Source organism: Lissotriton vulgaris, chromosome 3_1, assembly GCF_964263255.1.
Source record: "Lissotriton vulgaris chromosome 3_1, aLisVul1.2, whole genome shotgun sequence".
NCBI lineage: Eukaryota > Metazoa > Chordata > Amphibia > Caudata > Salamandridae > Lissotriton > Lissotriton vulgaris.
Window position 1 is genome coordinate 216,225,394 of NC_141689.1, and position 23,140 is coordinate 216,248,533.

General features: G+C 47.4%; 1 protein-coding gene across 2 annotated transcripts in view; it reads left to right on the forward strand.

Annotated features, from left to right (window-relative positions):
• The window catches only part of PIK3C3 (phosphatidylinositol 3-kinase catalytic subunit type 3), a 682,135-nt gene that overhangs the window by 240,784 nt on the left and 418,211 nt on the right, over positions 1-23,140 (forward strand). For both annotated transcript variants that reach the window (XM_086960327.1, XM_086960326.1), the window contains 3 exons: positions 23-94; positions 7,934-8,038; positions 12,586-12,678. In XM_086960327.1, the coding sequence (XP_086816453.1) occupies positions 23-94; positions 7,934-8,038; positions 12,586-12,678 (270 nt within the window). The remainder of the gene's footprint in view (positions 1-22; positions 95-7,933; positions 8,039-12,585; positions 12,679-23,140) is intronic.

A 23,140-nucleotide genomic window follows, 5' to 3' on the forward strand; every position in this document is an offset into this window, starting at 1 on the left:
TTGGCATTGTTTTTCTTTTAAGGATGGTGATGAGTCATCTACAATTTTAACAAGCTCCGAGATTGTCAAGGTTCCAGATCCCCAGATGTCTATGGTGGGTACTTTTAGCTCTTGACGTGGTAAACCGGTATTGTGATCTTCTCCGGTTTGGTCACGTGCAAATCAGGCTCTAAACATGCATTACAAGGCATTCTTGAATTTCTAACATGCTTTCTCTGAGTATAAGCTGCATGTATTCCAACTTCCATCAACCTATAATGCCCATGCTTATCAACATTAGAGATGCAAAATCAGTAAACCGTCCGCCACTCATTTCCAACAACACAGTCTTACACACTTCATTCATATGGATTAAACGGAAACTATAACTAAAATTCATGACCATATCAGTGCTAGACTATGTGCTGTAGAACACCCAGCAACATAACATAATATGATGCAGGGTGATTATTATGATGAGTGTTACCTAACTGAAGGAAGGTGCTGTGATTACGTTTCACTGCATTAGAGTAGAGAGGCATATTTGTTCAATTACATAATAATAATAATAATCCACATTTGTAAAGCGCACAATCACCCGTAAGGGTCTCTAGGCGCTGGGGACCGTCGGGAAGATTAAGCAAGCTATTGCCCAGAGTCACATGGTGCTGGACTAACCTGCCGCCGGTGCCGGGGATCGAACCGTGATCTCCAGATTCCAGCGTCAGTCGCCCTGGCCGCGGCGCCACACCTCTCACATCAGCATTCATTAGAATAAAGAAGAGAATAACTCTTGATTATTTTTTTCCTGTACTGGATTATAGAATAGACGTACTTGGATTGCTTTACTGTCCTATTAATTGTGCACTAGTCCCATGAGATTTCTCACCTCCATAACATTACCCAATATACCTCTATGGTATTCTGCATTACATTGCATACGGTATCACGTTATTACTTTACCATTTACTAGATTACATAAGGTAACTGCTATAGCTTTACTCTGCATTTTATTTAAAAAATCGGAATGTTGATTTAATCTAAGATCACAAAACGAGAGTACTCGTATTTCTGATAGGTACTTCTAACTGCCGATTCCTCACCTTTAGAATATTACCCTGGCACCAGACTGGACCGAATGTTTGCATAGCAGTGATCCCAGGTGGTGCCATGAGCAGCACGGCCCGTGGAGGGAGTTACTGGAATTATTTAATTTCGTAGTTCGCCCTTGCGATGCAGGGCGAACTACGAAATTTGTTTTATTTATTAAATTGTTTACTTGCCTCCAATTATCTATTTTCCGGTTTTTAGCACCCTCCACCCTGCCACTCCCCCGCTCCGCCTTCCTGCCCCCACCGTAACTCCCTCCACAGGCCGTGGCTGGCCATGAGGCTCTGTGTGCACTTTGCGCCACTTCGGAAGTGATGGGGTACAGCTGCATATAAGCACCACCCCTTTGTGCTGATGTCAGTTCTATTCTTTTCATGTCTTAAAATTCTATCTGCAGCAACTGTCCCTTTTCCGTCTGTTTGACAACTTTTTCAAACTGAATTATAATGTGCCAGGAAACATAGTCCCCACTTAAAACTACAGGATTCAAACCATGCTATGATTGTCGTAAACAGATTTCGGTGACTGACCAGTATGATGGGTGCTTCTAGTGCCCTCATGCATCTGAAGGTGATTTGGGATGGTCAAGTGAAGCTATAGGTCGCTGAACATCGAATGAAGACATGCAGTTGATCTTTAAGTTGAGGTGTGGACCCATTTCTGCTCTCAAGCACGATCCCATGTCAGGTCTTGTTTGTGGTCGAGGTTATCCAGTACATCATAATGCAAATCAAAGTGGAAACACAAGAAGGTGTAGCGGGACTCGACCCCATTCCACCTTTCTCTACCTAAGGAGAAGTCATGAAGTTATCATGGTGCACTCTATCTAGCTCCCGATCTCTGATTGGGGAGCCAATTCCACAGATGATCCTGATGCACCACAAGTTCTCCAGACCATTGGTGAATCCGCAGCAGGTTGAGACCTATAAGAAAGCCATGCTGCAAAATTTGTTGCTCTTCTGGTTCCCTCTGATGTGCCTTCAGCCCCCAAGGATCTACAGGGGTCTCCAGTTGTGTTACTGCTGACGGATCTGTCCGCAATGCTTTCTAAGCCCCTGGAACCTGCCTCTGGTTCCACGATGACTCCGGTGCTGACTTCCATTCCTGTTCCATGACCAGCGATCCCCCTGCCACAGAGTTGCACTCGAATGCTCCACCAGATTTTTAATTCTGACCCTGAATTTGCCGCCACTGAGAATTGGCAGTTGAGATGATGGGGATGATTTATCCTCATAATATGTTGATGGCAGTTTATATATGGACTTTTCAAGAGGCACATGTGTTTGATACTTACCTCTAATACAGGCTGGGTGTCCCCCATCTTGTGGTGTCAAGCGGAATAGAGTGCTATTGTCATCGTACGTGCTGCTGAGTTCCTGGATCAACAACTTCCTTCTGTTGAGATTAAATCAAATTTATTGAAGTTGCATGGCCTAGGCTTGCTTCTTCTATGCCCCTACTACTGTTCAACGAAGTGCCAACTGCCAGCTTGGTACTGAAAGCCTTTCTTTCTTTCATCAGCCGAGGACTGGTACAGGTGTTCATTGGCAACACCACCGCCATAAGGTATTGCAACAAAAGGGTTGTATGGGGTTGTGGAACCTTTGTCAACTCTGTGCCGCTGCATGTAAATAAATCTATAGGAAACAGTTCAACAAGTGGACCAATAATACATTAAACAAAAAAGTACTAACCCAAATGGACATTAAATTGTAAATTCATAATTTATTAATACAAAAATTCACAAAAATGTATTATCCTTCCTTTTTGTTTTTTATATAGATGTAGAAATGTGGGACAGTGACACCATATAAATATAAATATGTCTGTACAATCAATAAACTGCAATTAGTATTATAAATATTTAGTCAGTTTCTATTTGACATCTTAATTAATTAAATTCATATCTCGTCAAATGTACAATGGTACACTTTTCAAAAAATCATTCTATGATGAAAAGAGACACTAAAACACAACTAATACAATCAATTAACACTGAACGCTTAAATCATCACAAAATTTCATGGCTAAAACAGAATATACTGTCTACGCGCGTTTCGGCTGAGCCTTCAATAGGTAGCCATGTATTTTTGGTATCTTTAACTTGGAAAGATACAGATCCATGGTGGAGGGCACCCTTCTATATGCTGTGTATGGGTTGATGTCTGATAAATCCCCCTGTGTAAAATCCGGAGGGTTTTAAGAGGGCCAATAGATACTGTCCCCGATGACACTCAGGGGGACACTGCAGTTGGTCAGACCATTTCACTATCTATTTTTCATTTTCCATCAAGGGGGCCGCTAAACCTATTTTACAAGCAGGCAGAGAAATCCGGAAATGGAAAACCATGGACCTACCCTAATTTTTAAACTCACTGAACTCTTCCCTCCCCGTGCATAGTAAAGACATAGAGACAGCCGAAACTATGCTCACTTAGTGGCTGCGCCAAGCCGCAGACTGTCATGCCCCCCTGATTAGTTTTAGTAGATCACGAGGGAACGACGCTCATAAATGGCTCACCTCTGACCTAAGGAAACTAAAACTTGAAATCAGACAAAAAGAAAGAAAGTGGAGAGCGAACTATTTACCACTTGATAGGGTAATTTACTGTTCTGCCAGAAAGGCGTACCAAAAGGTTCTGCTCCAACAAAAAACTGAATATTTCTCAGCAAAAATCCTGAATTCAGTGAACAGATCTAAAGAAATATTCAGCATTGTGAAAGACTTGTGCAATGACGACAGGACAGTCCCCCACAGTCCCCACACAGAAACTCTGTGATTCATTGAACCAATTTTTCAGTGAAAAAAATCGCAAAAATAAAACAAAATATAGCTAGCTCTCCTACCCCTACCCCTTTAGATGATATTTTTTTACAACCCTTCGACACTTTACACTTTTCCTATTCTTGATCAAAAAATGTTTGTTGAACTCCTCACACGAGTCAAATCGGGGTCGCCCGACGACATCTGTCCGCCTTACATTTTTAAAGAAATAGGACGCACCATTCCCCAGAGCATCCTACCCTTACTTAATGAATCTCTTACTCAGGGTAAGGTCCCTAGCAGTTTTAAACATGCACTATTGATCCCGTTGACTAAAAAACTGGGCATTGATCCACTGGACCTCACAAACTATAGGCCTATCTCCCTTCTACCCTACCTATCGAAAATTTTGGAGGCCCATGTCACCAACTGTCTCTCCAATTTTATTGAATCTACTGAATACCTAGAATTCAATCAAGCAGGGTTTCCTCCCTGCCACTCGACAGAGACAGTCATACTTTCAGTCCAGAATACCTTAAGAACCAATGCTGATAACAACTTGCATCAGGCTCTGGTGTTTCTTGATTTGTCGGCGGCGTTCGACACGGTTGACTATTCCATCTTGGTCGACCGTGTCGAACAGGCCGGCCTCAGGGGCCCTGCCTTGAGCTGGCTGCAGTCCTTCATATCTGAACGCACTCAATCTGTGAGGTTAGGTATGTTCACAGCCCCCATAATCAGTACCTCTTGTGAAGTTCCTCAGGGCTCTTCCCTGTCCCCTTTATTATTTAATCTGTATCTGCGCCCCTTGTTGTATTCTTTGAAAAATCACAATGTCACGATATACAACTACGCAGATGATTTACAACTTATTTTTTCCCTGAGCTCTCCTGATGCAGTTGTAGAATTCCAAGCCACTATGACCCACATCCAAAGCTGGATGACTTTGAACCATCTAAAGCTCAACCCAGGCAAGACAGAACTTGTCTTGCCCGGGAAAAGTGAAATCAGCTGGGGCCCCCATTTTTGGCTCTTAGACTTGGGAAATCCCCCCAGCAAATCTCACTCCGTCAAGAGTCTGGGGGTAACCATCAGCGAGGATCTCTCACTGAAAAGCCAGATAGGAACGGTAGTCTCTTCTGGATTCTTCCAGTTGAGAAAGATAAGGAAAATCGCCCATCTTTTAACCCACTCGGCTCTGATTCAGGCAGTCATCGCCTTGGTCTTATCCCGCCTTGATTTTTCGAACAGTCTTTATCTGGGTCTTCCAGTTGGTCAGCTTAAAAGACTGCAGTATCTGCAGAATCAGGCAGCCAGGCTTATTTATAAGCAACCTAAGTGGCAGTCCATCAGGCCAGGCTTAGAAGAACTACACTGGCTGCCTGTGGCGCAGAGTGCCGCATTCAAGGCCGGATGTATTATTTTTAAAGCTTTGCAAAATAAGGGCCCGAAATTTATAAGGCAGCTGATATGTAAATATATCCCTTCACGCAGCCTTCGTTCAGCCCATAAAGATTTACTTTTGGTACCTCAGTATAAGAAAAAACGTCAGGGAGGCAGCAGCTTTCACTACCTTGCAGCCTCCCTTTGGAACTCCTTGCCACAATCCTTGCGACAAACTGAAAACCTTCTTTCTTTTAGACATGCTTTCAAGACCTAGCTTTTTAAACAGGCATACTCTAAATAGATGACTGCCGAAAATGCCTTGCTGTGTTATGTCTTCAAACCCCCTGTTCAATAGCGCCATGAAGCCCATGGGCGTACGTGCGCTGAATAAATAAACAATTAACATAACATAACTCATCCTTAAGCGGTGTATGATGGCGAATACGGTACTTGCTGCAACCTGCACCGCTAGGTAGGGCGGCGTCGGCAGCCTTATTCAGGACGGCGTTCACGTCCAAATCGCCCTGCGACCCGTGCTGAGGGACCTGGTCCGAAAAATTATGACTGGCGTGTTCGGGTGGGCCTTACAAAGGATGTCAAGCACCAGGAACGTCAATCAGTGCCGATTCTCTCTACGGAGACATAATTATTAGGGGTACCCCTTCTCTGTTACAAATTGGGCCCTGTGCCTCTGGACATGACTGGAACATCGGGGCATTTCCCTGGCGGTTCAACACCTGGCAGGCTCTCTGAACTCCAGAACAGACAAAGTCAGCTGAAGAATCCTACCGGATTGCAAATGGCATCTTCGTTCCAAGGTGTTGCAAGGTCTCTTTCAGCAATGGGGAGGGCCTTGATGGTCTATTCACCACCGCCAAGAATGTGCAATATCAGCGGTTCTGCGTTCTGCAGTTTCCAAGGCAACTCACGCTCCGAGATGCTTTTCGTCATGAGTGTAGCTCCAAGCTCGTGTACGCCTTTCCACCAACACAACTCCAGCCTAGAGTTCTGAAGAAGATCAGGAACGATTAGGCCTAGGTCATTCTTATGTAATGTAATGTAATGTAATGTAATGTAATGTATTGGCATTTATATAGCGCACTACTTACCCGTAGGGTCCCAAGGCGCTTCGACCGCTGCGAAACCCTTCCTGGCTTCCCTGAGAGATGGTCCCTTAATGAGTATCTCCAGGGTGAGACCAGGCATCCCCGGCGGTCTGATGGGGCCGTTAGTGAAGATGAGGCAAGCTAATGCTCAGAGTTGCCGAGTGTGATCACTGATCAGAGTGGGCACCGAGGCGAGAGAATTATCCTGAGTTGTTGAGCATGTCCATCAATTCTCCGATTAGGCTGCTCCTTCGAGCAGATCTTCTATTGCAGCAACAGGAGAGGGATCAGCACCCGAACCTGTGCACCCTCCACCTCATGTGTGGAGATTGAGCAGCGACATTTGACAGCTTTTGACCTTCCTCTCAAAGTCAGTAATGTTATTCTGGCAGGCAGGCGTCCCTCCTCCAAGTCGGTATGTGCCTGCCGTTGGGACAACTTTGTGTCATGGTGGGCATCTCATAACGTTGAAGCCCTTTCTGCATCCATAACAAAGTTTTATTGTTTTCATTATGTGGCTCAGCAGGGCTCTGCTCTGTACACTGTTAAGGGTTATCACTCTTCCATCTCTGCATTTTTGCGGTTGCCTGCCCAAACTTCTCTCTTTAAGTAACCTCTACACCACTCATCTTGCCTCAGTGAGACCTCAACTTGGTCCTCACATTTCGCATATGTGCACCATTGTAGCCTCTCCGCAATTGCGCACCCTCCTTATACTACCTTCTATCCAGACAAGCTTGTTCCTCGGACACGTGCCCCCTTCCTTCCGAAGATTGTGACTTCATTCCATGTAGGCCAGAACATCACCCTGCCTACTTTCTTTGTTCCACTTCATCCCTCCAAAGAAGAGGAGAAACTCAACTGTGTGACCTCAAAATGGCGTTGCTGTTCTACCTTGAACTCATCAGAGAATTCTGGGTGGATGATGAACTATTCATGGGTCATATAGGAGCAAAAAAAGGAAGGCAGTGCAGGAAAGGACCATCTAGGATTCCATAGGGATCGTCATCTTGTCACTGGCCACTGGCACTTCATTCTACCACCAAGAGGGCCCTTGTTGCAGAAAACAGGACCCTTTCCAACATTTTTCCTCTCACCCCCACCAGCTGCATCGAATCCTCAACACTAACTTCATGATGAAGCAGTCCAGCATCTTCTAATCCCAGGTAAACACCACATACTCCATTGAGATTCCAGCTCACATTTCATACCCCTCACTAGACTTCGGGCACTTACCTCCTGCCAGGTGCTCCAGGAAACCCACGATAGTGGACTGTGCTTACTACAGGGCGTCTTCGCTTATTTACTGACTTCTTTCTCCATCCACCATGCCTATGCCTCGGTTTATGAAATCCACAGCCCTGAATTCTTGTGTACCTCTTACTTTAACATGTGCTATGCTGCCAAATAAACAAATTATTAAAATTAAAGAATGTCTCCGTTGGAAGTCACTGCGCTTTCGTTTGTGGATTGAAAAGGATGACTGTCACAGAGGGTTAAAGAGTATAGTGGGCTGACCAAAGGGCTCTAAATGAGATGTCGTTTTTTATATACCAATAAAGAGCTTTGTCATTTTGTGTTATTTCAGGAGAATTTAGTAGAAAGCAAGCATCACAAACTTGCTCGAAGCTTGAGAAGCGGCCCATCCGACCATGATCTGAAGCCTAACGCAGCCACCCGCGATCAACTTAATGTAAGTTGGTAGAAAACCTGATTTTTTTCATTGCACCGAGATTATTATTTGAGCCAACCTTACGTGCGTAGCGGCTTCCATCTTTGGCAGTGGGTTTCTGTAGCCATTTACCCAGATTTAAATAAATATATATGATGCAAGCATTAACCAGGTCACCAGAAATAGCTCAACCACTAGGGAGCAATAGGTGAATATAATGTGAAGACCACTTCGTGCACCAATTCTCATTTAAGGACTAGGAAGGGATCCTCCCCTCTAGGCTATTGCTGTATGCATTCTCCGGTGTGTGGCTACGGTGTGTAGAATGCTTCTGCTTATACGTTTTAGGTCCCCCTGCAGAAGTGTCCTGGAAGATATTGAGGAAATGCCAGGTCTGGTTTTTCGATTTCTCGAATCCATATCTGCCATATTTTACACATTGCTGCACACGGGGGGAATAACCTACAGTAAACGTGAGGGGTGTGTTAGTAATGCCACATAATCTGATAAAAATTGAAATACTTCCAAAAGGAGAATAATATGTGATAACCTTATTTTTCCCTCGCTGGAGCATTTTTGCTTCCTTTTAAATGAGAGGGTCAATATGCTGCAGAACTTTTTGAAGTCTCTTTGTTTAGATCTTACTGGTGTGTTCCCCAAACTAGCACAGTATTGAACACAAGATACATTAAATCCCAGGTAAGTAGTTGCCTAATAAAGGGCTTTGAAATTATCCGTACTTGGGCTAGAAAGTCTTTTGATCCTAAACAAACAGACTCTGCAGTTTTCTTTTCAGTTATCTTTCTTTGGTTTTATGTTAGATGGTGTCATGACCTGACAAATAGATGACGGACAGGGCGACAGGACAGTAGGGACAACAGACACTAGGACCCTGTGGGTCGTGAGGGAGGTGACCAGGTCACCGGACACCACATCCGGTCAGGGGACAGGAAGAGGACAGATTGGACCAGGGCGACCACGAAGAAGGACGTGTGTGTGACCAGCTGTATGCAACAACACAATAAAGAAACAAAGCGTACCTACCTGTGTCCGTGAGTGATTGCGCTGCGTAGTGCCACCCTGTAGACACGACAACTGGCGACGAAGGGTGCGAGAGGAACAGACGTGCATCTCGACGCCATCAACATCGGAAGAACCAGGTGCCCACCCTGGATGTGCCCAAAGAAGAAGAGTGAAAAGAAGCGACATCGGAGCCCACCCGACCGCCTCTGACGAACAATCCGGCAGAACTGTGGTAAGCGCGAAGGAACGCGCGAAATCTCAAAATAGGCGCGAGCTCTCGCGAGAGTCTCGGCGGCCATTTTGGGATCAGGCGGCTAGGCCAATCAGAGGCGAGATCGAGGAAGCGGCCATTTTGGGACCAGGCGAGCGAGATTTTGAACGCGAAATCTCGCGAGAAGAGCGGCGGCCATTTTAGGGAAAAGACAAAAGTAGAAAGGCATTGAAATAAGGAGAGCGGCCATCACGGAGTCAGGCGAAAAAGGAGAAAGAGCAGAAATCAGTAAAGAAAAGAGAAGAAAAGCATAGAAAGGCTAAAAATAAAAGCACAAGAATAGAAATAGAAGAAGACAAAGAAGAAACAAAGAAGAAAACGAAAAGAAAGTAATAAAAGAGACACATAGGGAAAAAGAAAATAGAGAGATTAAAATAAAACAAGGTAGAAGAAGAAAAAGAACAAGGGGAAGAAAATAGACATAAGAGAAAGGAAGATAAAGAAAGAGAAAAGAAGAATAAGAAGAAAAAGAGGAAATAAAAGAAGAAAGAGCGGATAGAAAGAGAAGAAAAAGAGAACAGAAGAATAAGAAGAAAAAGAGGAAATAAAAGAAGAAAGAGCGGATAGAAATAGAAGAAAAAGAGAACAGAAGAAGAAGAAGAAAAAGAGGAAATAAAAGAGACACACACAGATAGAGAAGAAAGAAAGAATGGCAGATCCAAAGCCTAACGCACAATACAGGAGACCACTACCGTTTAACCTATCGGAGCCACAAATAGGAATAAGGTGGGAAAAGTGGATCAGACGGTTTGAAAGATATGTAGACGATACAGATGTAGCAGCTGGAAAGAAACTGGGACTACTTTTGAACTTGGCAGGGGACGACGTCGAAGAACTTCTGGTGACACTGCCGACCGAAGAAACAAAAACTTATGACCAACTAAAGAAATGTCTAACAGCCAAATTCGACCCGCAACAAAACATTGATTTCGAACGATATACTTTCACCATCGCATGTCAACAAGTCGGCGAAACACTAGATGAATTCGCGACACGGCTGAGGAAATTGGTGACACATTGTGAATTTGACAAATTTGATAACGAGCAAGCAATCAGGCTACGGATCATAGAAGGCTGTTGCGACACAGGATTCAGAGCAAGAATACTTAAGGAACCAACTTCATTGGAGAACATCCTGTCACTAGCGAGAGCAGAGGCGAGAGCAGCGGAACATGCCAAGGAAATGGAAAGAGGGAAGAGGGTTGAAACAGAAAGCGCACACTTTACGACAAACAGATATCGCACAGACCAACGAAAGAATGACTGGAGGGAACAAAAAGAGAGGAGATGACCTGAAAGAACATGCTACAAGTGCGGAATGGAATTTCCACACAGAGGTCAATGCCCCGCCTTTGGCCAGACGTGCAGAAGATGTGGTGGAAGAAATCACTACGCCAGTATGTGCCAAGGTGCCCCATTAAGAGATGACAATGGGAGAACAGGAAGACAACAAGAATCGACGACAAGACACGTCAGGTATATTGACAACGAAAGGAGGAGTTCATCACGAGGGTCAGGTGAAGAAGAGGAAGTAGAGAAAGTAGAAAGACTATATCACATGTCGGAGGTGCACACCGAGCAGAGCAAGAACGAAGGAACAGGAGAAACAACACAGCCAGCAGACAGAAGCACCCGAGGAAAGACAGACCATGCAAAGATAAGAGTAGGAGTGCATGAAACAGACTTTGTACTGGACAGTGGTGCAACTTGCAATGTCATGTGTGCATCGGAGTATGAGAGAATGGAAGTAAAGCCTACCCTGAGAGCATCCAAGGTAAAGATCTTTACTTGGGGGGCAAGGAAAGAAGTAACTAACTTGGGGAAGTTCACAGAGGAACTGAGATACAATGACAAGATAAATAAGGAAGACATTCATGTTCTACAAGGCGATGTCCCAGGGCCATGCTTGATGAGCAGCAGCACCGCCCAAACGATGGGCCTTATAACAATGACATATAAAAAAGACAACAGCTATGTTGAGAGCAAGCAAAGAGAAGACTCAGGGAACCAAGAAAGAGGAAGAGAACAAAAAGGATAATGGAGAGAACAAATACAACAAAGGGCGACTGTAGAAAGAAAGGAGCAAGAAACAAAGCGGAGGGCAGAGAACAACGATCAAGACGACGAGAAGCCGGCAAAAAGAAGAGCAAGAGGCGAGAACATTGACAAAGAGAAAGAGCGACTGGCAAGCTGAGAACAGACGGAGAACAACTGAAGAGCAGAAAAAAAGATGACAACGACCAAGGAAGGGATGCAAAAGGACAAAGAGACTACGTAGAAAGAAGTAGGAAACAGAGACTGGGGAGAAGGATCGACGAGACTAACAATCTCTCTCTCTCTCTCTCTCTCTCTCTCTCTCTCTCTCTCTCTCTCTCTCTCTCTCTCTCTCTCTCTCTCTCTCTCTCTCTCCCTCCCTCCCTCCCTCCCTCCCTCCCTCCCTCCCTCCCTCCCTCCCTCCCTCCCTCCCTCCCTCACTCCCTCCCTCCCTCCCTCCCTCCCTCCCTCACTCCCTCCCTCCCTCCCTCCCTCCCTCCCTCCCTCCCTCACTCTCTCACTCTCTCACTCCCACGGCGAGTTAATGATGTAAATGGTGGTGACACGGAGTGATTAATAGAACTGTACCACGAACTGGTGTTTGCAACAAGGGGGGGAGATGTCATGACCTGACAAATAGATGACGGACAGGGCGACAGGACAGTAGGGACAACAGACACTAGGACCCTGTGGGTCGTGAGGGAGGTGACCAGGTCACCGGACACCACATCCGGTCAGGGGACAGGAAGAGGACAGATTGGACCAGGGCGACCACGAAGAAGGACGTGTGTGTGACCAGCTGTATGCAACAACACAATAAAGAAACAGAAAGCGTACCTACCTGTGTCCGTGAGTGATTGCGCTGCGTAGTGGGGAATGCATGTAAATAACATATTAAACAAATAAATGAAACCTCGGCAGTATAGTAGAATAGGCAAGTGTCGAAAAGAAAGGAATGATTGTGCATTTGTACGTAGGTAACTATAGAGACAACTATGGCTAGAACATATATGCTATAGGCCAGGGTAGGGCGTTTTCCTTGAAGAAGCAAGAATGAGGTTTGAGGGAAAGGGGCCACGGTTATTAAGGGTACCAAAATCGGATTTGTATAATGTGAGGTGTCGACCTTACAGTGGCATAACTGCAGCTATATAATAGAGAGTTATGCTTTTGGTAATTACAAATACAAATGCCTTCTAGATCAAATTCTGTTCTAACAGAGCTCTGTTTGTTTTGCCAGATCATCGTTAGCTATCCGCCCACTAAGCAGCTGACGTCTGAGGAGCAAGATCTGGTCTGGAAATTCAGATACTATCTCACAAACCAAGAAAAGGTGAGTTGGTTTAAAGCAATATGCTTATGAATATGTGTGTCCGGCCTCCCTTGTGCGCCTTGACCGTCCACGCCACCAGGCACCTGGTTCTCTCAGCGGAATCCTGATCCATACTCAACTCAGTGTGGGTCAAGGCACTATCGCATCCCTCCCCTGCCGTCTGCGCCTGCTCCGATCAAAGCAGAGGGTGTTAGTTCTGGAGTCCTTAGTAAGTATAACCACCCGAAATAAACCCTGACCCTACGAGTGGTATTTGTATACTAGCAGAGGAGAGGCACTGTTCCTCCGAGTGTGAGTTGACCTGACTTTCGAAAGTGTTCTACCAACCTGTGTCTCATATTCATCCTCACCCGGAAAGCACCAGTTGAAGAGCATTTGATTTAAAAAGATGGCTCCTTAGGCAGAGCAGGGCAGAGCCTGGCTCCAGGAGGCCCTTCTACTCTCACAGCCCGGGAGGCGGCAGTTTCAGGGAACGGGGACGGGAGGGAGCACGCTAGGAACATGGATTGTGCTGGGTCATCATCAGACGTCCATAAGCACTCAAGAGTCTCACATGTACATGCACCTGCGAGCATTTAGGCATGCAGAGATCGACACACATTCATACACAATGCTCATTCCAGTGAGGCACGTACACAGACCGATACAAACACAGGCATCACACGTGCAGGCACAGCTGCAATCACAGACTACAAGCAGACAGGCATAAATGGGCGCACCGGTTCGTGGAGAATGCAATGGTATCAGTGGATACATGCATGACTAGATGAATGTATGTGGTGGTGCATTGATGGATACTTGGATAGTGTGGGCGTATACATGGACGGATGAGTGGCTGGGTGAAGGGATGGCCATGGGTAACTTAATTGACAGGTCAGGAATGCGTAGATGGATGGATATCCCAACCATTCATCCATCGATTTACTAATGTATTAACGTATTTACCCATATACCTTTTACTTATGTCTATTTATTCACCCCGTTATCCTTACTAACTCTGTGCACTCAATAACTTACCCTATAATATACAGCCCCTTCCGGATTCATGCACACCCTCGTTCATCATTGTGTTGGCTCACTCGCTCAGCCACCACCACAAACTCGTTTAAAATAACCGTCAGGGGTCGCGCCCTCTAACTCGTCATTGCAAATATTACAATAATGTAAACTAGCGAAGCCGAGATCTCACAGCGCGCTTTATTTTCTAATGCCATTCGGACTCATATCAGATGCGAATATTCCAGTGCATGCTTATTAAACGATGGATTTCTTTGTTTCATGCCTTACAGATAACGACACATCCCAATTAGTAGTATTGTCATTTTACCCTTTGTTTTTAGAGGTTTTTCCAGTTTTCCCTGCGGGCTTTTCTGGGACGAAGATAAGTGACAGCGTTTAAGCGTAACTCCGTGAAGTGTGACTTTTGATTAAAGGTAGCAGGAATTTTAAAGTATAAAGAATGAGAATTTCCAGTGTTTGAAACCCGTCAAAGACCCTTCCCAGAATACCTTGGGCGCCGAGTGGCGCGTGATGGAGCACGCCAGGTAGGCTGACAGCATTGTTAATAAGCATTGGCAATGCCTGTACGCAGACCTTCCTGAATTTTGCTGCCTTTGGGGTGGCAAATTGTGCGCCAAAAAACAAATCTGGCGGTCTCAACCCCCAAAAGGTGCGGTGTTTTTGTGGCAGGCCGAAAATGTTTGTGTCATAAAAACACTGCTCGTTCTTTGGTATGTCTATCCTGGACAGTCTGCAGTGCCAGGTCACAATCTATGACCCGACCGACTGTCGAGCAGAGTGCAGATTTAAATGTGAAAACTCAGCTTTTTCTGCCATCTGACAACCCCAGTTTTAAAGGTGCACAGGGCATCGGGGGATGGCTAGGGCGGGCGGGGACAATTGGGAGAGCACAGGAGACCTGTAGAGGGGAGTTGGTGTGAGACGGAAGAGTGTCCTTGGTAATGGAGCTGGTGAGGAGGCGGAATTCAGTCACAGGAGCTGCCGGAGAGAGGAGCACAGGGGGTGGTGGTGAGTGAAGGACAGTCAAGGTCATAGATCTGCAAAAAGTAAAAGTCCCAGAGGAAGGACAAAACAGCATGACAGAGTCATAGTGTACAAAATGAACTTGTACAACAGCGGATGCCAAGAGTGACAAGTGTAGAGATAGATATCATCCATGTAGAGATATACAAAACCATCACTACAAGGAGATACAGGGATGTGGACAATAGGGATGCACATATGCAGACAGTGTGGACTCTGGGAGCCACACAGCACACATGCAAAATCCCATGAAATGAAGCAGCCATAACCAATCAATCATTCAATCAGGCGTTTGTTAAACGCGACTACTCACCCCTAAGGGTCTCAAGGCGCTGGGGGTGGGGAGGTGCCGGTTCCAGTCCATCAAGGAGGGGGTCCGTCGAAGAGCCAGGTTTTGAGGTTTCTTGCGAAGATGGGAAGCGATGTTGTCTGTCGGAGGTCGAGCAGAAGGGCGTTCTAGGCGTTGGCCGCAAGGAATGAGAAGGAGCGGCCTTCCTATCTGGTTCTTCTGGTGCGAGGGACCACGACGTAGGAGAGCTGGGCTGATTGTAGGGTCCTTTAGGGTGCGTGGAATTTTAGTCGGCTGTTCAGGTATGCTGGTCCGGTGTCGTGGAGGGCCTTGTGTGCGTGGTGAGCATCTTGAAGGTTACTCTTGCCTCGATTGGGAGCCAGTGGAGTGTGTGCAGGTGCTGGGAGATGTGGCAGTGTCTTGGCAGGTTGAGGACCAGTCTTGCGGCGGCGTTCTGGATGTTCTGTAGCTTGCATGTGAGTTCTTTGTTTATTCCGGCGTAGAGTGCATTGCCATAGTAGAGTCTGCTGGTCACCAGGGCGTGAGTGACGGTCTTTCTGTGTTCGAGGGGAATCTATTTGAAGGTCTTACGTAGGAGGCGGAGGGTGTGGAAGCAGGAAGACGAGACAAAGTTGATCTGGCAGTCCATTTTGAGCTCGTAGTCCAGGATGATTCCAAGGTTGCGTGCGTGGTCCGTGGGGATGGTGGGTTTCCGAGGACAGGGGGAGGGCCACCAGATGTCGGGGTTTGGGCCCATGATGAGTACTTCCGTCTTGTTGGTGATTAGGTGTAGGCAGCTGTTTTTCATCCATTTGGCGACTTCTTCCATACCTTCTCAAAATTTGTATTTGGCGGTGTTGGCTTCGTTGAATAGGGAGAGGATAAGTTGGGTGCCGTCTGCGTATGACACAATGTTGAGTCTGTAGGTTCTGACGATGGGGGCGAGCAGAGCCATGTAGATGTTAAAGAGCGTAGGGCTGAGGAGGACCCCTGAGGAACTCTGCAGGGGGTTGGTGTAGGGTCCGAGAGGAAAGGGGGGAGTCTGACCCACTGTGTTCTGCCGGAGAGGAAGGAGCGGATCCAGTCGAGGGCCTTGTCCTGGATCTCTGCGTCGTGGAGTCTGCGTATTAGGGTCGGGTGAGAGACTGTGTTGAACGCCGCTGAGAGGTCGAGGAGGATGAGGGCTGCTGTTTCCCCCTTTGCCCATTAGGGTGTGGATGTCATCTGTTGCGGCGAGGAGGGCAGTTTCTGTGCTGTGTTTTTTTCTGAAGCCGGATAGGGAGGAGTCGAGGATGTTGTGCTCTTCGATGAATGTGGCGAGTTGGCTGTTTATGGCTTTCTCAATGACTTTCGCAGGGAACGGGAGCAGGGAGATGGGCCTGTAGTTTTTGAGGTCGGTGGGGTCCGCCGAGGGTTTCTTCAGGAGGGGGTTGACCTCGGCGTGTTTCCAGTCATCGGAGAATGAAGCGGTCGCCAGGGAGCGGTTGATGGTGTGGCGGAGCATGGGTGCGATGGTGTCGGCGGCTCTGTTAAAGATGTTGTGGGGGCAGGGGTTTGTGGGGGCCCCGGAGTGGATTGACTTCATTGTCTTAAGTGTGTCTTCGGTGGTGAGGGCTGTCCAGTTGTCAATCGCTGGCTTCAGGGTGTCAGCGGTGGTTGGTGGGGGTTCTGTGTGTTGGTTGTTGTAGGAGAGTAGGGTCTGCTATCCTATGGTCACCCCAAATTTTTGCTTTTTGCTTCACTGGTTTCTGACTTAAATGTGGCTGTGGGCCTGCTAATCAGACCCACAGCCTGCTGTTCTCTCTCTAAATTACTGCCAATGCACTCTAGGTGCATTACGAATTGGAACTGGTTCACCTTATGAGCCCCTGTATAAGTGCACCCTAGGTGCCCAGGGCATAGGTGTATCCAAGGCCTACCAGGGGCTGCAGCATGTATTATGCCACCCCTGGCCTGGCCTCCATATTTGACACAACTGGCTGATCACTCAGCTGGGGTAAGTCGGTGTAACCACCTCTTACTTAGGTACAGTATGTCTGTGCCTAACCCTAAACTGGACACATATGTTCCTATCAGCCACTCCTATGGAAGGCCTCATCAATCCTGGAGGCAGAGTGCTTGGAAATATGTGAGATGGTGCTCTAGCATGAGCTGAGCCTGTCTGCAGCTGTCGGGAACCACTCCCTAAGCTGTTCCGGGATATTGCCATACCATATACTCTTAAGTGCATTATAATCCTCGCGGTTAAATGCTATCTTTGGTTTGGCTTTATCAAAACATGTCGAGTAAGGTGTCATACGAATTGGAATACTATCCCCTCGCCAATTCTGGCGACGGGGATAGCATTCCACCCTTCTAGAGGGACACGACATGTGTGTAGCCTTAACCCCGGTTAAAGTTAAACAGAGCCTCAGCTTCACAAAATGGACGCTGCCACCACAGACACAAGTCTGGCCTCCTGCTGCTGACCGAAACTCGACAGATGGTGGCCTGGACAAAGGGTTTCCTGCCTTGGGAGGTGCGAGCACCACCCCAGACAGGATTTTGTGTATTGGGTAGGACAGGGCTGAATAGAATCAGACATGCCCGGGGCACACAAGGTGTCCCCGTGCATAGGCCAGCCCAAACCGGTTCTGGGGCCTTCCAGCCCCAGTCCTGGCGCGGAGCTGGACAAAGGAAAGGGGGTGTAACCGCCCCCCTTCCTGGTTCCTCCCAGAGGAGGGACCTAGTAGGTGATCCACCCCCTAGATTGGAATAAGAGGGGGAGCAGTGCCATTGCACAGCAGATCATCCCGAAATCAACTTAAAACTAAGAAGAAGACTGGACTTCGACATTCTGCTGCACAGAAGACTGAAGAAGAATCTCCCTTGTGGCCAAGGAGTGACCACCCTGTGAACACAGGCACCAACCAGCAACTCGACGTCTGCTTTGCCGCCGCCTCCCGCCGGAGCCCGAGCCCAGAGCCCGACAAGAACCAGATTCCCAGACCTCTCAGAGCCCGATCCACAGTCCCTGCAAAGAAGGGACCCGTGGAGGCACCGAGTGACGTGGGACCGGACCTCTTGGAAGACACTCGTAAAGCTGACTGCGCAGCTTCTGAGGCATCCTCGACGTTGTGCTTTGGGGACTGAGAACCCCCACCACCGAGCAGCCCTTGTACCGAAGATCAGCCCCCCAGCATCTCCACGATCTGCGTGGGGCCCTTTTGCACTGTGCCACTCGACGCGCCATCCCGGCCACTAGCCACGCGGCCAGCGGCCATCTTGGCGACGAACCCGAAGATTTAAACAGCAGGTCTGGTTGCTCCAGACCTACCCAAGCTCCTGTGAAAAGGAGCACCCGCTCTGACCTTGCTGGTCCGAGTGAACAGCATCTTTCAACTTCTGCGTGGCTTGCATTTGCCAAGGCCTGTTTGCTCCGATCAGGTCGCCGACACCGCCAACAGCGAGAAGCCTACGTGGGACAGCTCGTGACCGACTCCTGGACGTCCTCGACCCCGGGTATCCACGTGGCTGCAGAAAGAAGCTACCCGACAACGCCTGTTTGCACCCGACATCGCCTGGTTCCAATCTGGTTCCACGGTAGTCACTGGCTAGTGACTTTGAACACTGTCCCCTCTGCTTTCAGGTCTTCAACTCTTCAGATCCACCCTTGGATCCACCGGAACTCTTCTCATCGAGCCGCCTGCAGCATCTTCAGCTCCAAGCACCAACGACCAGCGTGACGAAACCCGACACATCTTCGACCCTGTGCACCCGCTTCCTGTGGGTGAGGTAACTCAGCTCCGCCGGTGCTCCTGCACTGGTACACATCCCAAGGGCCTGTGTTTTAAGTTTCAGCTCCGTAGGTCACTCGGAAGGTTCCTAACTTTCTAACTTTGTGCTTTTTACGCACCATAGACTTTGTATTGTAAAGTGCGTGCACTTTGAACACTGCATCCGAGTCCCGTGGGCCTTTCCCGACTTAGTTATTTCCAGTCTCGAATAGCTCCAGCGATTCCCAAGGCCCTAGGCCTCTTCACTTTCCTCCTGGTATCTCGTATACCACTTATTTAGTATATGGTTTAGGTGGCCCCTAGGGCTCATCCATATTGTGCAACTTTTGTGTATTTTAAAACTGTCTTGTGATTTAACGCTTGTGCTTCTGTGCTCATAAAGAGTCCAGGGGATTTTATAGTTAATAAATCAATATATATTTTCAATATATATCTGTGTGGTGTCCCTTTCATTTGGTATTCAAGGGGGTTGTGTATGGTATAACAGCTGGCTTCACATGCCTTTCAGAGTTTAGCCTAAGACTGCTTTGTCCACGTTACCACTAGGATAACTGGTCTACAAGGTTGAATTACAACCATCATCATAAGGGTTGCTTGGCATGGTACAAAGTGATCACTAGAATTAGTGAGCATTATATACCAGGCCAACTTCTCACATTGGTGAGCAGCGGATTGGGATCTGAGCTTGCTGTTGTTTTACCATTACAATCTTTGAGATTATCATTTGAAAGATCATACAGGTACCTGCTAGGTACATATAAAACAAGACTAGTATACTTAAGTTCTACTGAACTTAGTTGTTGTAGAGCAAAGGGAGTAGCACACCCTAGCTACAACTACTAGATAGGTTTAGTAGGTAAACACCAGTGTAGGTAGATTGCAACACATCCACCCACACTAGAGCAATGTCTGGAGCAGAGGGTTCCACTGGGAATGTCTCTGTTGAGAGTGACCCTCCAAGGGCACCATCCAAATTTGCTATTTTTCCCTTTAAGGAATTAAGACAGCTTTGTGTCTTAAGGGGTCTGAAGACAGGGCCTTCCCCTACTGCAGACCACCTAAGAGAGCTTTTGGATCAGTCTGAAGCTCTAAAGACCTCTAAAGCAAACCCCACAGGGAATGCTGAAGGAGGCCATCCTTCAGAGGATGACACTGTAGACCCCCCTGCCCCTATCATCCTAGTAGATGAGGATGCCTCCATCACTGGAGCTCCTCAAGTAGATGTAGAGGAAGAGGAAGAAGAAGAGGGGGAGGAGGTGGAAAGCAGTGAGTCAGATGATGACAGAGATAGTCAGGTGCTGGTCAGTAGACTGAACCAGGCTAACTTAAGTCAACTTGGGAATGAATCAGGTAACAACCCATTCAGACCCTCAGGTGGACTTAACCAGGAGCCTAGGAGGAGAAGGATTCACTCAGGTGACTCTGACAACTCCTATGCTTCTAGAGGTTCTCATGGTCACTCCAGAAGGAGGATGACTAGCCCTCAGAGAAGGGAACATGAGACCAAATTGAGAGAATCTCAAATTAGAGAGGCTGAATTGAGAGTCCAGAGACAAGAGTTAGAGATTGCCCTGGCCCAAGAGAAACTTGCTAGAGCAAGACAGCCTAGAGAGAGTGGGGTAATAGAACCCACTGGTGGCAGCAATATCCACAAGGATAAAGACAGGTCTTTTGATAATAGAAACCTGAGTAAGATTGTGCCCCCCTACAAAGCTGGGGATGACATCCATAAATGGATTACTGCAATGGAGAGAGCCTGCAGAGTACAGCAGATCCCTCAGGAGCAGTGGGCAGCAATCTTGTGGCTCTCCTTTGAAGGTAGAGGCCGAGACAGACTCCTCACAGTTAGTGATGGGGATTCTAGAAACTACCTGGTCCTGAAGAGTGCTCTGATTGATGGGTTAGGCTTAACCACTGAACAGTACAGGTTAATGTTCAGAGATACCCAGAAGACACAGACTCAGGACTGGTCTGAATTTGTTGAGTGTGCCACTAAGGCTCTGGAGGGATGGTTGCTGGGAAGCAAGGTTACAGACTATGAAGGATTGTATAATTTGCTGATGAGAGAACAAATTTTAAATAATTGTCAGAACCAGCAGTTGCATCAACATTTGGTTGACTCAGATTTGACCTCTCCCCAAGAATTGGGAAAGAGGGCAGATAAATGGGTAAGAACCAGAGTTAAGCAAAAGAACCAGAACCAGAACCAGGGTGGTGACCAGAAGAAAACAGACCAGAAGGGTGGGGAGCAGAAAACTAAAGACCAGAAGTCTTCAACAGGGCCCCAAACTGAGAAGAGGGTGGGTCCCAAACTTCCAAGAAGAAGAAGAAAGAAGGTCAGAAGAAACCCTGGTGTAAAACTTGTAAGAACACCTCTCACTGGACAAGTGAGTGTAAAAAGGGTGGAGCCCCCAGCACTGCAGCCCCTAAGGCACCTGCACCCACTAGTACAGTTAGCAGTGTTGGTCCTCAAGCCAAGGGTTTAGTGGGAATCACTTTGGGAACTGAAGGAGATTCTGACCTAGTCAGAACTCTTACACAGGCTGTTCTGGTTTGTGAAGGGGACATAGATTTGACCCCTGACATAAGTCCCAGTAACCTGGGCAAATACAGACAGACACCTTTGATTAACAACAAAGTGGCTCAAGCTTACAGGGACACATGTGCCAGTGTCACTATGGTGACACCTAACTTTGTGGACCCTGGACAATACATGCCAGGCGATGATTACCTGGTGACCAATGCCAGCAATGTCACTACTACACATAGTGTGGCACTTGTTAACTTTTCCTGGGGAGGGGTAACTGGCCTAAAGAAAGTTGTGGTTAGTGCTGATCTAACAGTAGAATGTTTGTTGGGCAATGACCTGGAGAACTCTCTATGGTCAGAAGTTGAGTACAGGACTCATGCAGAGATGTTAGGGATATCATCACATGTCCTTGCTGTGACCAGGTCACAGGCCAAAAAGTGCCTCTCTGAACCTCAGGTCTTGGATCCTGGAACAATGGACCAAGTACCTCCCAAGAAGAAGAACAGGAGGGTTAAGGCTGCGCCTTCCCAACTGCCTACAAGTGAGGATCAGGCTTCACAGGAAACTGATCTTGAGACCCCTGAAGGAACTGTCCCTGAAGAACTTGAACCTGATCAGGTTGAGTTTCTGGGGGCAGGGGGACCTTCTAGGGCAGGCTTGGGGCAGGCTCAGTTATCCTGTCCTTCTCTTGAACCCCTCAGACAGCAGGCTGCTGCTGAGGCTGCTGGGAATGCTCAAGGTGCCCATAAAGTATATTGGGACGATGGACTCCTTTATTCAGAGGCTAGAGACCCCAAGCCTGGTGCTACCAGGAGGTTGGTTATACCTCTGCAATTTAGGGGCTTCCTACTCACCTTGGCTCATGATATTCCTTTAGCAGGACACCTAGGCCAGAACAAGACTTGGGACAGGCTTGTCCCTCACTTTCACTGGCCTCACATGTCTGAAGACACCAAGGAGTTTTGTCGCTCCTGTGAAACCTGCCAAGCCAGTGGTAAAGCAGGTGGAACAACAAAGGCCCCCCTGATACCACTACCTGTGGTGGGGGTTCCCTTTGAAAGAGTGGGGATTGATATTGTTGGACCAATGGATCCCCCTACAGCATCTGGGCACAGATTCATACTGGTGGTAGTGGATCATGCCACCAGGTACCCAGAGGCAATTCCCCTTAGGACCACAACAGCTCCTGTTGTGGCCAGGGCCTTACTTGGAGTTTTCTCCAGAGTGGGGTTTCCTAAGGAGGTAATATCAGATAGAGGTACCAACTTCATGTCTGGATATTTGACAGCTATGTGGAAGGAATGTGGTGTCAACTACAAGTTCACCACCCCTTATCACCCACAATGCAATGGGCTTGTTGAGAGATTTAACAAGACCCTAAAGGGCATGATTAAAGGATTACCTGAAAAGCTCAGGCGAAGATGGGACATCCTTCTGCCCTGCCTTTTGTTCGCTTACAGAGAGGTCCCTCAAAAGGGGGTTGGCTTCAGCCCCTTTGAATTGTTGTTTGGGCACCCTGTAAGAGGACCCCTGTGTCTTGTGAAGGAAGGATGGGAGTTACCTCTCAAAAAGCCTAAACAGGACATAGTGGACTATGTACTTGGTCTCCGCTCCAGGATGGCAGAGTACATGGAAAAGGCATCTAAAAACCTTGAGGCTAGCCAAGAATTACAAAAAGCTTGGCATGACCAAAAGGCTGTCCTTGTTGAATTTCAGCCTGGACAGAAGGTATGGGTGTTGGAGCCAGTGGCCCCAGCAGCACTCCAAGACAAATGGTCTGGACCCCATACAATTCTGGAAAAGAAGGGAGAGGTTACCTACTTG